The 12,057-nt window shown below is 41.7% G+C and overlaps 1 protein-coding gene across 2 annotated transcripts; it reads left to right on the top strand.

Moving 5' to 3' along the window:
- The first annotated feature begins 190 nt into the window (after positions 1 to 190).
- LOC106582593 (myelin-associated glycoprotein) lies at positions 191 to 11,885 on the top strand. 2 transcript variants are annotated; one of them, XM_045703771.2, is made up of 9 exons: positions 191 to 1,803; positions 2,600 to 2,703; positions 3,815 to 4,171; positions 4,294 to 4,599; positions 4,692 to 4,961; positions 5,067 to 5,372; positions 5,777 to 5,864; positions 5,938 to 6,007; positions 8,056 to 11,885. In XM_045703771.2, the coding sequence occupies exons 2-9, from the start codon at positions 2,652 to 2,654 to the stop codon at positions 8,689 to 8,691; spliced, it is 2,085 nt and encodes a 694-aa protein (XP_045559727.2). In that variant the 5' UTR covers positions 191 to 1,803; positions 2,600 to 2,651; the 3' UTR covers positions 8,692 to 11,885. The 2 variants fall into 2 exon arrangements, with proteins under 2 accessions (XP_045559727.2, XP_014021301.2); XM_014165826.3 differs by lacking the exon at positions 3,815 to 4,171.
- The last annotated feature ends 172 nt before the right edge of the window (positions 11,886 to 12,057 follow it).

Below are 12,057 nucleotides of genomic sequence, written 5' to 3'. Positions count from 1 at the left end.
CCCTGGTCAACTGTAAGTGCTGTTATTTTGTGAAGTGGAAACATCTAGGAGCAACAATGGCTCAGCCACAAGGTGGTAGGCCACACAAGCTCACAGAACGGGACCGCAGAGTGCTGAAGCACGTAGCGTGTAAAAAACGTTTGTCCTTGGTTGCAACACTCACTACCAAGTTCCAAACTACCTCTGGAAGCAACGTGAGCTCAATAACTGTTTGTCGGGTTTCCATGGCTGAGCAGCAGCACACAAGTCTAATTTCACCATGCACAATGCCAAGCGTTGGGTGAAGTGGTGTAAAGCTCTGCGTGGAAACGGATTCTCTGGAGTGATGAAGCTTCATCATCTGGCAGTCCGACGGACAAATCTGGGTTTAGCATAAGCCAGGACAATGCTACATGACCCAATGCATAGTGCCAACTGTAAAGTTTGGTGGAGGAGGAATAATGGTCTGGGGCTGTTTTTCATGGTTCGGGCTAGGCCCCTCTGTTCCAATGAAGGGAAATCGTAAAGCTACAGCATACAATGGCAATCTAGACGATTCTGTTCTTCCAACTTTGTGGCAACAGTTTGGGGAAGGCCCTTTCCTGCTTCAGTATGACAGTGCCCCCGTGCACAAATCTGTTAATGCAGTATGCGAAATGGAGTGTGCCCATGGTGTCTGGGATAATGGTGTTGATGTGAGCCATGACCAGCCTTTGAAAGCATTTCATGGCTACAAATGTGAGTACTACAGGGCGGTAGTCATTTAGACAGGTTACCTTGGCGTTCTTGTAGGTATTACAGACTGGGTCAGGGAGAGATTGATAATGTCAGTGAAGACACCTGCCAGCTAAATGGCTATTATTCAATGACAATCATGTTTGCATATCATGTCCATGTATTTTGATTTGTTTAACACTTTGTTTGGTTACTACATGATTCCATGTGTTATTTCATAGTTTTGATATCTTCACTATTATTCTACATTGCAGAAAATAGTAAAAATAAAGAAAGACCCATTAATGAGTAGGTGTGTCCAAACTTTTGATAGGTCCTGTATATATATATGTATATTATCTCCTCAACACTGAAGGGTTAATATATTGTGTAGAGTAACATTAATATAAATTCATCATCAAAGAGACTTTTATTAATTTCTTCATGTAATTTCTCTCTTTCTAAGCCCTTTGAATTGTACGTTTATGATATCCACATTAAAGTTTGCTTTTACTTCTTCTTTGAATGGTAGCACATTGAGTAGTAACTATGGAAAGTAACAAGTTATGCAACATATCAAACTTGTCATTTCCTTCAGCCACATGTCTTGAGCAGTTAAACTAGAACTGGAACTCGCTGTAAAAATAGACTTGAAACTATATCATTACATTAGTGGATTTAAATCTCTGGATGAATTACTGTTGGCTTGTGTTCCTTTAAAAGAAAAAAATGTTTAAAAAAGAGAAATAAAGAGATATTGCAAGGGGCTATAGCTTTCTGTGTAATTTACAGGTCACTGGATTATATGTCTGCATGTGATTAATCTAGAATCAGAGGATGTTGCCTTCCTTGTGAAGCTTGATATATTTAACTAGTAAATGTGATTGAAAAGAAAATCTGATGATCATTTGATACTACAGATGAAGGCTAGTGCTTGTGGGTTGACGCTTATTCAATGAAGGAAAATTCTGTGTCTTGCAAACAGAAGTGGCACTTCTTCTGAATGTCTGCAGTGACAGGCAGCTTGACAACAGAACACCACTTCAGGTGTCATTTATATAGCCTGAATTGTGCATTGGATTTGAACAGATGACCATCGCGTGAATACTGGTAAGAGGTCGAAGACACAATTTCTGTTTGTACTTTTTCTGTTATGGTAATTCATGTGACTGTCCAAATTTTGTACTGTGGAGTGAAGCATTTTAAAGTTTATGTACATGTGTCCCCACGTGTTGATATTTTCGGATGAGTTGTATTTGGGAACACATTTCAGATATTGATAGCATCTAATTAAAATGGAATTGTAGATATTGTCAAGTTCAACTAGGCTACATTTTCTTTAGTGGTTCAGGTGTAGGCTACATCTAGATTAGCACAAATATCAACCTAATCAGCTCACAGCTCTTTATGCTTCATTCATTTGTATTGGTCAGTATTTTCAATGGAAATGAATCTACACCCAAAATATGAACCTGTTTGACTTTATTATGCTTCATTTAGGTATTTATACTTACTCAGAATCAACACAGCTTCATTGGCTTCAGGGTATAATGAAATAATGTATTTTTTATTCTATATTTATTATGTGAGAAATATGCTCATATTACTATGATTCTAATCTCATTATGATACAAATGTTTGTAGTGTAGCCAACATGTCAAATAAAAAAGCAAGAAAACTCAGACTTTCTTGTGGAGAATAGGGTCAATGTTGTTTCAGTTCCCTAAAATCAAAATCTGTATGGAATCAATGACAAATCAAAACTAAAATGTCAACATTTTGATGTGTTTAACTTTATTTAAAAGTTATTTTCACTGTTGGTTTCATGTTTAAAAAAATGAAGACAGTGTAATGAAGTGTGTGTGCTGCCTCTGTACTGAACATGTATGTCTGTCTGTCTGTCCAGACAGTGTTTCATATCAGGTGAGCTCATCCGGCCCTTTCTGATACAGAGAATCATGCACATCACAGGAGCTGAAAGACTCATCCTCATTGGTGGTCTGCTGCAAGGTGGGTCGCTGTGGGAAAGGCTGGGTCTGATGCACTGCTGTCTTGTATATCCCATTGCACTTTACCATTTACATTTGTTAGGTTATCTTTAGCTAGGTTCCCATCCAATTGGCGACAGATTTTCATGTGAATATTTAAAAATCTGCATAAAGAAAATATGAGTTGAAAATGCGATGGAAACACTATGAACTTTAGATTTTGATTTGGTACATGAAAATTTAAGCGAAAATGTACATTTTGTGTGCACTGTCATCATGCACTGATTTTTATCCGAAACACACCACTGGTAGGAAAATGCATATTTTCTTTATCGGATTTTAAAATATTCGCATGAAAATCTGTCGCCAATAATGATCTCACTACTGCCATCATGATTTTTGTTGTAATACGGTATAACTTTACTCGCATACAAACTGTGGATGGAAACATGATTAGTGTTCTGATACTTATTAAAAGCCCAGCGCAGTCAACATTCAGTTTTTCCTGTGTTTTGTATCATATTTATACAACAGCTGGTGAAACTAACACTGTAAAAATGTGATCAGTGTTATTTCACCAAAGTTGCTGGTTGAAATACAGGACCTTCTAATCAGCAGGTTTTGCATGGGTGGAGTTTTGTCATGCCTAGTGACATCACCAGGGGGGTAAAGTTAATAGACAAATAACAAAGAGCGTTTCAAACCTCTCTGCCAATAACTTAGTTTTAAGGTTACATATCCCTTCTCTGCTCAGGTGGATTGATCCACACTGTGGTTAATGCACCATTTTGTACCCTTCCCCACTCCCAGACAGTCCTAGCAAAATTCTTGCTTGAAACATAAATTGTAAAAAACATTTTTTTTAAATATTACAGTACATTGCTTTATTGTTACCCAGAAATAATTTGATATTGAGATAAAAACGTTTGCACTGGGCCTTTAAAGGGATAGTTCATACAATCCAGGTCTACTAGCATTGCTACGTCCCCCCAAAATGCTAGCCAGATTGTTCTGCACATCGCTAAATAACTAGCCAGCATATTTTTGGGCAGTTTGTAGGACAAAACAACACCCTAGTGAAGTTGAAAACAACCTAACACCCCAGTCTAATATTTTGTTGTTGTGTATTTCAGGTGTTCTGTGCCTAGATTTTGCATCTCTGTTGCCTCAGAATATAAAGGCTCTGAGTGGATCTTGTGTGGCCATTCCCTGCTCATTTACACTGCAATCTGGATTTGAGTCATTCCTCACAACTTCATGTAAAGGAATATGGAAGAAAGGATGGGCAGGAGTACAAGTGTTTGATTCTAGTCTGACAGGAAAAGGCTTAAACAAAATTCAAGGGAATCTAACTGGGAACTTGCAGCAGAAGGAATGCACCACAATCCTGAATGACTTATCTTCTTTCAATGACTACTTTTCATTCAGAATTGACTGTGACAATCCTCTGAAATATAGTTTTCCAGAACCTGTCACAATTAATGTAAAAGGTAGAGTATCATTAGAATATGCTAGTTTTGTGTTGTGTTGTGTTCATTTAAGTTGCAGGTTTGAACTGGCTGTATTTAATGCACTGCTCATGTAATAAAACATTTCTTTTTTACTCCCTCAGAAAATCCATCCAAACCCACTCTAAGTCCAGCAACAGTAAATGTGATGGAGGGGACCTCAGTGAGTTTGATCTGCTCTGCTGCTGCCCCCTGTCCCTCACTTCCTCCAACTCTGACATGGACCCCCACACTGAGTGACAGTGTGGAGGATTTGCAGGAGACTCCGAATCAAGTCATAACTTCTCTCCTGAACTTCACCGCTTCACATGTCCACCATGGAGAGAAGATCTCCTGCACTGCGCTGTACAAACGACAAGCTGGCAAGAGTGATAAATCATCCGAAACTTATCTGACAGTCGCTGTTCTTTGTAAGTTGATTCATGCATGGTAAGTTTGATTCATGTATGATAAGTTAATTATTTCTATAGAATTTGACAACTTTCTGTGCGCTCTCCCTCAGACTCTCCCAAGAACACCTCAGTGTCAGTCAGTCCCTCTGGTTCAGTGGTAGAGGGCAGTTCTGTGACTCTGACTTGCAGCAGCAATGGCAACCCAGCAGTGAAGAACTACACCTGGTACAGAGTTGAGGGAAGTGAGAAGGACATTGTCGGGTCTGAAGAGGACCTCAACATCTTCAATGTAACCAGGCTTTCAAATGAACAGTACTACTGTGAGGCTCAGAATGTCCATGGACTGCAGATCTCTGAAGCCATCAGTATCGATGTAACGTGTATGTACTGTACAGTATTTATTCTACTGATTATGAATCACAATCACTCATTAATCTGAATGAACTATTAAGATTAATTGTGTCCTCCCTTTCTGTTCGCTGTAGTTGCTTCAGAGATCCAGAACACCTCTCACTGCATCAGGATTTCAGCTACATCTCAGATCAGATGTTTCTGTGATAGCTATGGAAACCCTGCTCCCACACTGGTGTGGCAACTGGCTGGAGAGTCTGTCAATCACTCCTCTAACACCATCATCAGGGAGGAGCCAATGGGCCGAACAGGCCTGAGGAGCTCCCTCACCATCCACCAATCACAGGAAGAGGAAATACCGAGTCTGGTCTGCCTCAGCTCCAACTTTGATGCTTTTGACAGCTTCTCATTTGACTTAACACCAATGAAAACATATGAAGGTACAGTTAGGAGACATTTGTCCTGCTCTACACCAGAATTAGTTCCTAACAGTTCCCCGGTCCCACTAACCATTCAAGAGCTTGGAACTATAAGGTTCTATCTGTATTTTTGTCAAAATGTAATTATTGACATAGCCTTGTTCTGTTCAATGTTCTGTGTTCAAAAATACCCCTATTCATGTTGTTAAGTTCAAAAGAATACAAGATAAAAATGGCTGACACAATTCAAACCAATGACGGTTCGGAACTTTATAGACAATTATCTCAGAATCATCTTTTTGAAACAAGAACCTTATAGTCCCAAGCTCTCACATTGCCAAAATAAGAAGGATTTTTAGTACAAAGAAGGAATTGTGGTGCTTGTTTTACACCTCATTTGTTTGCTCTATGTTGTGATTGCACAGGTTTCCATCTTCTCTCTCTGTTGATCGGGGCTGGTATGGGGGCAGGAGTGATGATGCTCTTATGCATCCCACTGCTTCTCATCTGCAAGTAAGTGACTGACACAGGGGCTGGACTGGTATTTGACGCCATTATCTTAACATCTCTGTTGTTTTGCTCTCAGGCATAGGAGAGCCAGGCAGTCACCAAACAAAAGACAGAAGGACTCAGCAGAGTTCATAGTGACTGATGAGGTAAGTAACTACACTGACATTCCGACATTGCACGCGTATTTGCTTACAGTCTATGTGGAAAGACTTTGATATACACTGCTCCAAAAAATAAAGGGAACACTTAAACAACACATCCTAGATCTGAATGAAAGAAATAATCTTGTTAAATACTTTTTTCTTTACATAGTTGAATGTGCTGACAACAAAATCACACAAAAATAATCAATGGAAATCCAATTTATCAACCCATGGAGGTCTGGATTTGGAGTCACACTCAAAATTAAAGTGGAAAACCACACTACAGGCTGATCCAACTTTGATGTAATGTCCTTAAAACAAGTCAAAATGAGGCTCAGTAGTGTGTGTGGCCTCCACGTGCCTGTATGACCTCCCTACAACGCCTGGGCATGCTCCTGATGAGATGGCAGATGATCTCCTGAGCGATCTCCTCCCAGACCTGGACTAAAGCATCCGCCAACTCCTGGACAGTCTGTGGTGCAACATGGCATTGGTGGATGGAGCGAGACATGATGTCCCAGATGTGCTCAATAGGATTCAGGTCTGGAGAACGGGCGGGCCAGTCCATAGCATCAATGCCTTCCTCTTGCAGGAACTGCTGACACACTCCAGCCACATGAGGTCCAGCATTGTCTTGCATTAGGAGGAACCCAGGCCCAACCGCACTAGCATATGGTCTCACAAGGGGTCTGAGGATCTCATCTCGGTACCTAATGGCAGTAAGGCTACCTCTAGCGAGCACATGGAGGGCTGTGCGGCCCCCCAAAGAAATGCCACCCCACACCATGACTGACCCACCGCCAAACCGGTCATGCTGGAGGATGTTGCAGGCAGCAGAACGTCCTCCACGGCGTCTCCAGACTCGTGTCACGTCTGTCACGTGCTCAGTGTGAACCTGCTTTCATCTGTGAAGAGCACAGGGCGCCAGTGGCAAATTTGCCAATCTTGGTGTTCTCTGGCAAATGCCAAACGTCCTGCACGGTGTTGGGCTGTAAGCACAACCCCCACCTGTGGACGTCGGGCCCTCATACCACCCTCATGGAGTCTGTTTCTGACTGTTTGAGCAGACACATGCACATTTGTGGCCTGCTGGAGGTCATTTTGCAGGGCTCTGGCAGTGCTCCTCCTGCTCCTCCTTGCAGAAAGGCGGAGGTAGCGGTCCTGCTGCTGGGTTGTTGCCCTCCTACGGCCTCCTCCACGTCTCCTGATGTACTGGCCTGTCTCCTGATAGCGCCTCCATGCTCTGGACACTACGCTGACAGACACAGCAAACCTTCTTTCCACAGCTCGCATTGATGTGCCATCCTGGATGAGCTGCACTACCTGAGCCACGTGTGTGGGTTGTAGACTCCGTCTCATGCTACCACTAGAGTGAAAGCACCGCCGGCACTCAAAAGTGACCAAAACATCAGCCAGGAAGCATAGGAACTGAGAAGTGGTCTGTGGTCTCCACCTGCAGAACCACTCATTTATTGGGGGTGTCTTGCTTATTGCCTATAATTTCCACCTGTTGTCTATTCCATTTGCACAACAGCATGTGAAATTTATTGTCAATCAGTGTTGCTTCCTAAGTGGACAGTTTGATTTCACAGAAGTGTGATTGACTTGTAGTTACATTGTGTTGTTTAAGTGTTCCCTTTATTTTTTTGAGCAGTGTACATATCTCACAGAGGAGCGTGCATGAACACCCTATTACATATCCTAGATGCCGCACACATTTCAGCACTGGTATTTTTGTTGCAGTGAAAGATTAGAGGTAGCTTGGCTGTGAAAATGCAAAAGTCAACAGTGTGCATGAAGAGGAACTCAAGTCAGTTTAGGGTGCGGTGGTACATTACTGTAATCAAGTCTTTTGCAACCATATTGTCTGGATCTCATGTTAAACAACTAGCTAACAACTATCTCTTTCCTATCCAGTGGTTGACTTGCTCATATGATTGTTTTGCATTGTTTTGTGTGGACACCAGGAAGTTACAGCCAGTAGGAGTCCACATAAAAAAAACTTGGCCAATAAACATATAAACCTCTCTAATGTGATGCTTACCCCTCAGACCCTCTTTCAGGAAGAAGACAATGTCTATGCCAATAAAGCCATGCTGGACGAGGCCCTCGGGCCCAACAGGACAGTGGACAGGGAAATTGACGACACAGACCTCCTCTACTACGCCACCTTGAACTTCTCCAAACTCCAGGCCAAGGTGGCCGAGCGGGGGGAGGGGGAGGGAGAGATCAGGAGAGTCGCCTCCAAAACGACAGAGTACACAGTGATCCGCCTGCACTCCACAGGTAGTATCGAGGGAGGGGCTGAGAAGAAGGAGGCCAATCCTGCTCTGGAGCAGGGGGATCCCGCTGAAGACCATGGAGCTAAAGTCTTGGAAGAATCCCAGGCAGGGCACGAGAGTGACGGGGAAGAAGAAGTTGCAAAGGATTCTGCGCTGCCAGAGCTACAGGGCGTGACTAATTCTGCCCTCAGTGTCCAGGAGTCTACAGAGGCCCCACTGGGACAGTCCGAGCAGCACAACACAGCAGAAACTGCAGTGGATGAGGTGACAATGCTTTCTGAGCCGAAAGATTCCTCTAATGGTGAAGAGGAGGAAATGTATGGGAACATATGTCGTGGTCAGGTCATATCTGAAGCAAATAAGGGACAACCTGAGTTAGATAGGAGGAAGAGTAGGAGAGTGTAAAGGCACAGTAAGCTGCAGTATAGAGGGAGTAGAGCTTAAATGCAGATAAGGTTGTGAGAAATCACCCATAATGCACTGCAGAGACATCCTCGTCACCTTCCAAAATAGAACCACTATGTCCACCTTTTTTTAACACCAGGTATTCTACAGTGTCTGTTCATCAGTTGGATTTTCATCTCTATATATACAATATATACAAAAGTCTGTGGACACCCCTTCAAATTAGTGGATTCGGCTATTTCAGCTTAAAATTAAATCCAATAAGGAAATACATTAGATTTTGTCCTGCTGATCTACACAACCAACTCATTTTCACATTTTCAAAGTGAAAGAACAATTATATAATTTTTTTCCAATTGAATTAAACAAAAAAAGATGTCTTGATTGCGAATGTCTTCACACCCTAGAGGTAATGCTTGGTGGAAGCACCTTTGGCCGCCATTACAGCTGTGAATCATTTTGAATAAGATTCTACTAACTTTGCACAACTCTTAGGCTAACACATACCCATTGTTTTTGTCCAAATAGCTCAAGCTCAGTAAATTTGGTTTGGGAGTCATTGATGGACAGCAATATTCAAACATTGTCTCTGATTGTCAAGCAGATTTAAGTCAGCACAAGCCACAATACTTGAAAATACAGAGGGTTTCACTCTGTGTTGTGTAGTTCTGGATTTGGCCTGTGGTTTTTAATTTAGGCCAGAAAAATGTATTTTTTAAAACATTTTTTTATTTCACCTTTATTTAACCAGGTAGTCTAGTTAAGAACAAGTTCTCATTTGCAACTGCGACCTGGCCAAGATAAAGCATAGCAGTTCGACACATACAACACATAGTTACACATGGAATGAACAAAACATACAGTCAATATTACAGTAGAAAAAGGAAAACAAAAAGTCTATATACAGTGATGGCAAATTAGGTAAAATAAGTGAACTAAGGCAATAAATAGGCCATGGTGGCAAAGTAATTACAATATAGCAATTAAACACTGGAATGGTAGATGTGCAGAAGATGAATGTGAAAGTAGATACTGGGGTGCAAAGGAGCAAGATAAATAAATAAATACAGTATGGGGATGAGGTAGATAGATGGGCTGTATACAGATGGGCTATGAACAGGTGCAGTGATCTGTGAGCTGCTCTGACAGCTGGTGCTTAAAGTTAGTGAGGGAGATATGAGTCTCCAGCTTCAGTGATTTTTGCAGTTTGTTCCAGTCATTGGCAGCAGAGAACTGGAAGGAAAGGCGACCAAAGGAGGAATTGGCTTTTTAGGGTGACCAGTGAGATATACCTGCTGGAGCGCGTGCTACGAGTGGGTGCTGCTATGGTGACCAGCGAGCTGAGATAAGGCGGGGCTTTACCTAGCAAAGACTTGTAGATAACCTGTAGCCAGTGGGTTTGGCGACGAGTATGAAGTGAGGGCCAGCCAACGAGAGCGTTTAGGTCGCAGTGGTGGGTAGTGTATGGGGCTTTGGTGACAAAACGGATGGGACTGTGATAGACTGCATCCAATTTGTTGAGTAGAGTGTTGGAGGCTATTTTGTAAATGACATCGCCGAAGTCGAGGATCGGTAGGATGGTCAGTTTTACGAGGGTATGTTTGGCAGCATGAGTGAAGGATGCTTTGTTGCGAAATAGGAAGCCGATTCTAGATTTAATTTTGGATTGGAGATGCTTAATGTGAGTCTGGAAGGAGAGTTTACAGTCTAGCCAGACACCCAGGTATTTGTAGTTATCCACGTATTCTAAGTCAGAGCCGTCCAGAGTAGTGATGCTGGATGGGTGGGCAGGTGCGGGCAATGATCGGTTGAATAGCATGCATTTAGTTTTATTTGCGTTTAAGAGCAGTTGGAGGCCACGGAAGGAGAGTTGTATGGCATTGAAGCTCGTCTGGAGGTTAGTTAACAGTGTCCAAAGAAGGGCCAGAAGTATACAGAATGGTGTCGTCTGCATAGAGCTGGATCAAATAATCACCAGCAGCAAGAGCGACATCATTGATGTATACAGAGAATAGAGTCGGCCCGAGAATTAAACCCTGTGGCACCCCCATAGAGACTGCCAGAGGTCCGGACAACAGGCCCTCCGATTTTCCGTGTTGTCTTGCAGTATTACTTAACAGCCTTGTTGCAAACAGAATGGATGATTTGAAGTGGATTATTTTTAACACAGGCTTCCTCTTTTTCACTTTTCCATACAGGCTAGTAATGTGGAGTGAATGCAATGTTGTTGATCCTCCTGTTTGTGGTGGCAACATTGTGTTATTGGTGTGCTTGACCTCGGCAGGGATTGGAGAGTTAGGATCATAATAAATATGAAAGGAGCAAAGCCCAGATAAACAGTTAGAAACCCTCAGTCTTCTGAATACCAAACACTGGGATAGAGTTGTATTTTTCAGCGAGTCAATTGAACACATTTTAATCTCAAAGACACACAAGAATGGCTTTCCAATAGCTGTTGACTGCTTCTGAATGGTCCAGTGTGGTTCAGTCCTGACTTAAATCTGCGTGAAAATTTGAGACAAGGGGCTGGATTCAATCCATATCGCTGTAGTCAAATCCAATGAAAATCAAATCAAGAAGCTCATTTTCAGGGTTTGAATATTGCTGTTCATCAATGAACTCCCAACCAAATTTACTGGGCTTGAGTAATTTTGAAGAAAAAAAACAATGTGTATATGTTGCCCTATGAGGTGTACAAAGTTGGTAGAATCTAACTCAAAATTATTGACAGCTCTAATGACTGCCAAATGTGCTTCCACCAAGTATTTACTCTGGGGTGTGAAGACATACTAATTAAGACAGCTCCGTTTATTTTTTTATTCATGGTGATGGTTATGAATCACTTCAACATGTTGTATTATTGTTTTTATTGTCTTTTTTTATTGAAAATGTATTTACAATGTTTAAAGCTGAATACAGGTGAATACTGGTTACAAACAGTCAGTAATTGCAGCATGATTCAGTAACTATGTAAAGTCAGAAGTCAGTTATAATGCGCATTGCAATGTTAAACAAATATGAAGACATGGTGTCAGTTGCATAGCATCTACACAATAGCACATCCTGTAATATGGGACATTTCTAAACAGTGAAGCATTTCTGTTTTGACAGCCAAGTAAGCACACATTGCATTGATGTACCACACGAAGTTCAAACCCACTTTGAATGACGTCAATAAACTCTGTTTTCTGCCATTGTGGTCTTGACTGACTTGTCATTTTAAAGTACAGTTAAGGCAACTACCGATATTTGAATGTGTTTTTATTGCTAACAATCCAGATATAAAGCACTAGTCAAAAGTTTGTACACACTCATTCAAGGTTTTTCTATATTTTTACTATTTTCTACATTGTTGAATATTAGTGA

The sequence above is a fragment of the Salmo salar genome, chromosome 02 (genome assembly GCF_965601325.2).
Source record: "Salmo salar chromosome 02, fSalSal1, whole genome shotgun sequence".
In the NCBI taxonomy this organism is placed as follows: domain Eukaryota; kingdom Metazoa; phylum Chordata; class Actinopteri; order Salmoniformes; family Salmonidae; genus Salmo; species Salmo salar.
The sequence above is the reverse complement of the archived record's forward strand: the minus strand, read 5'-3'. Positions and strand labels throughout refer to the sequence as shown.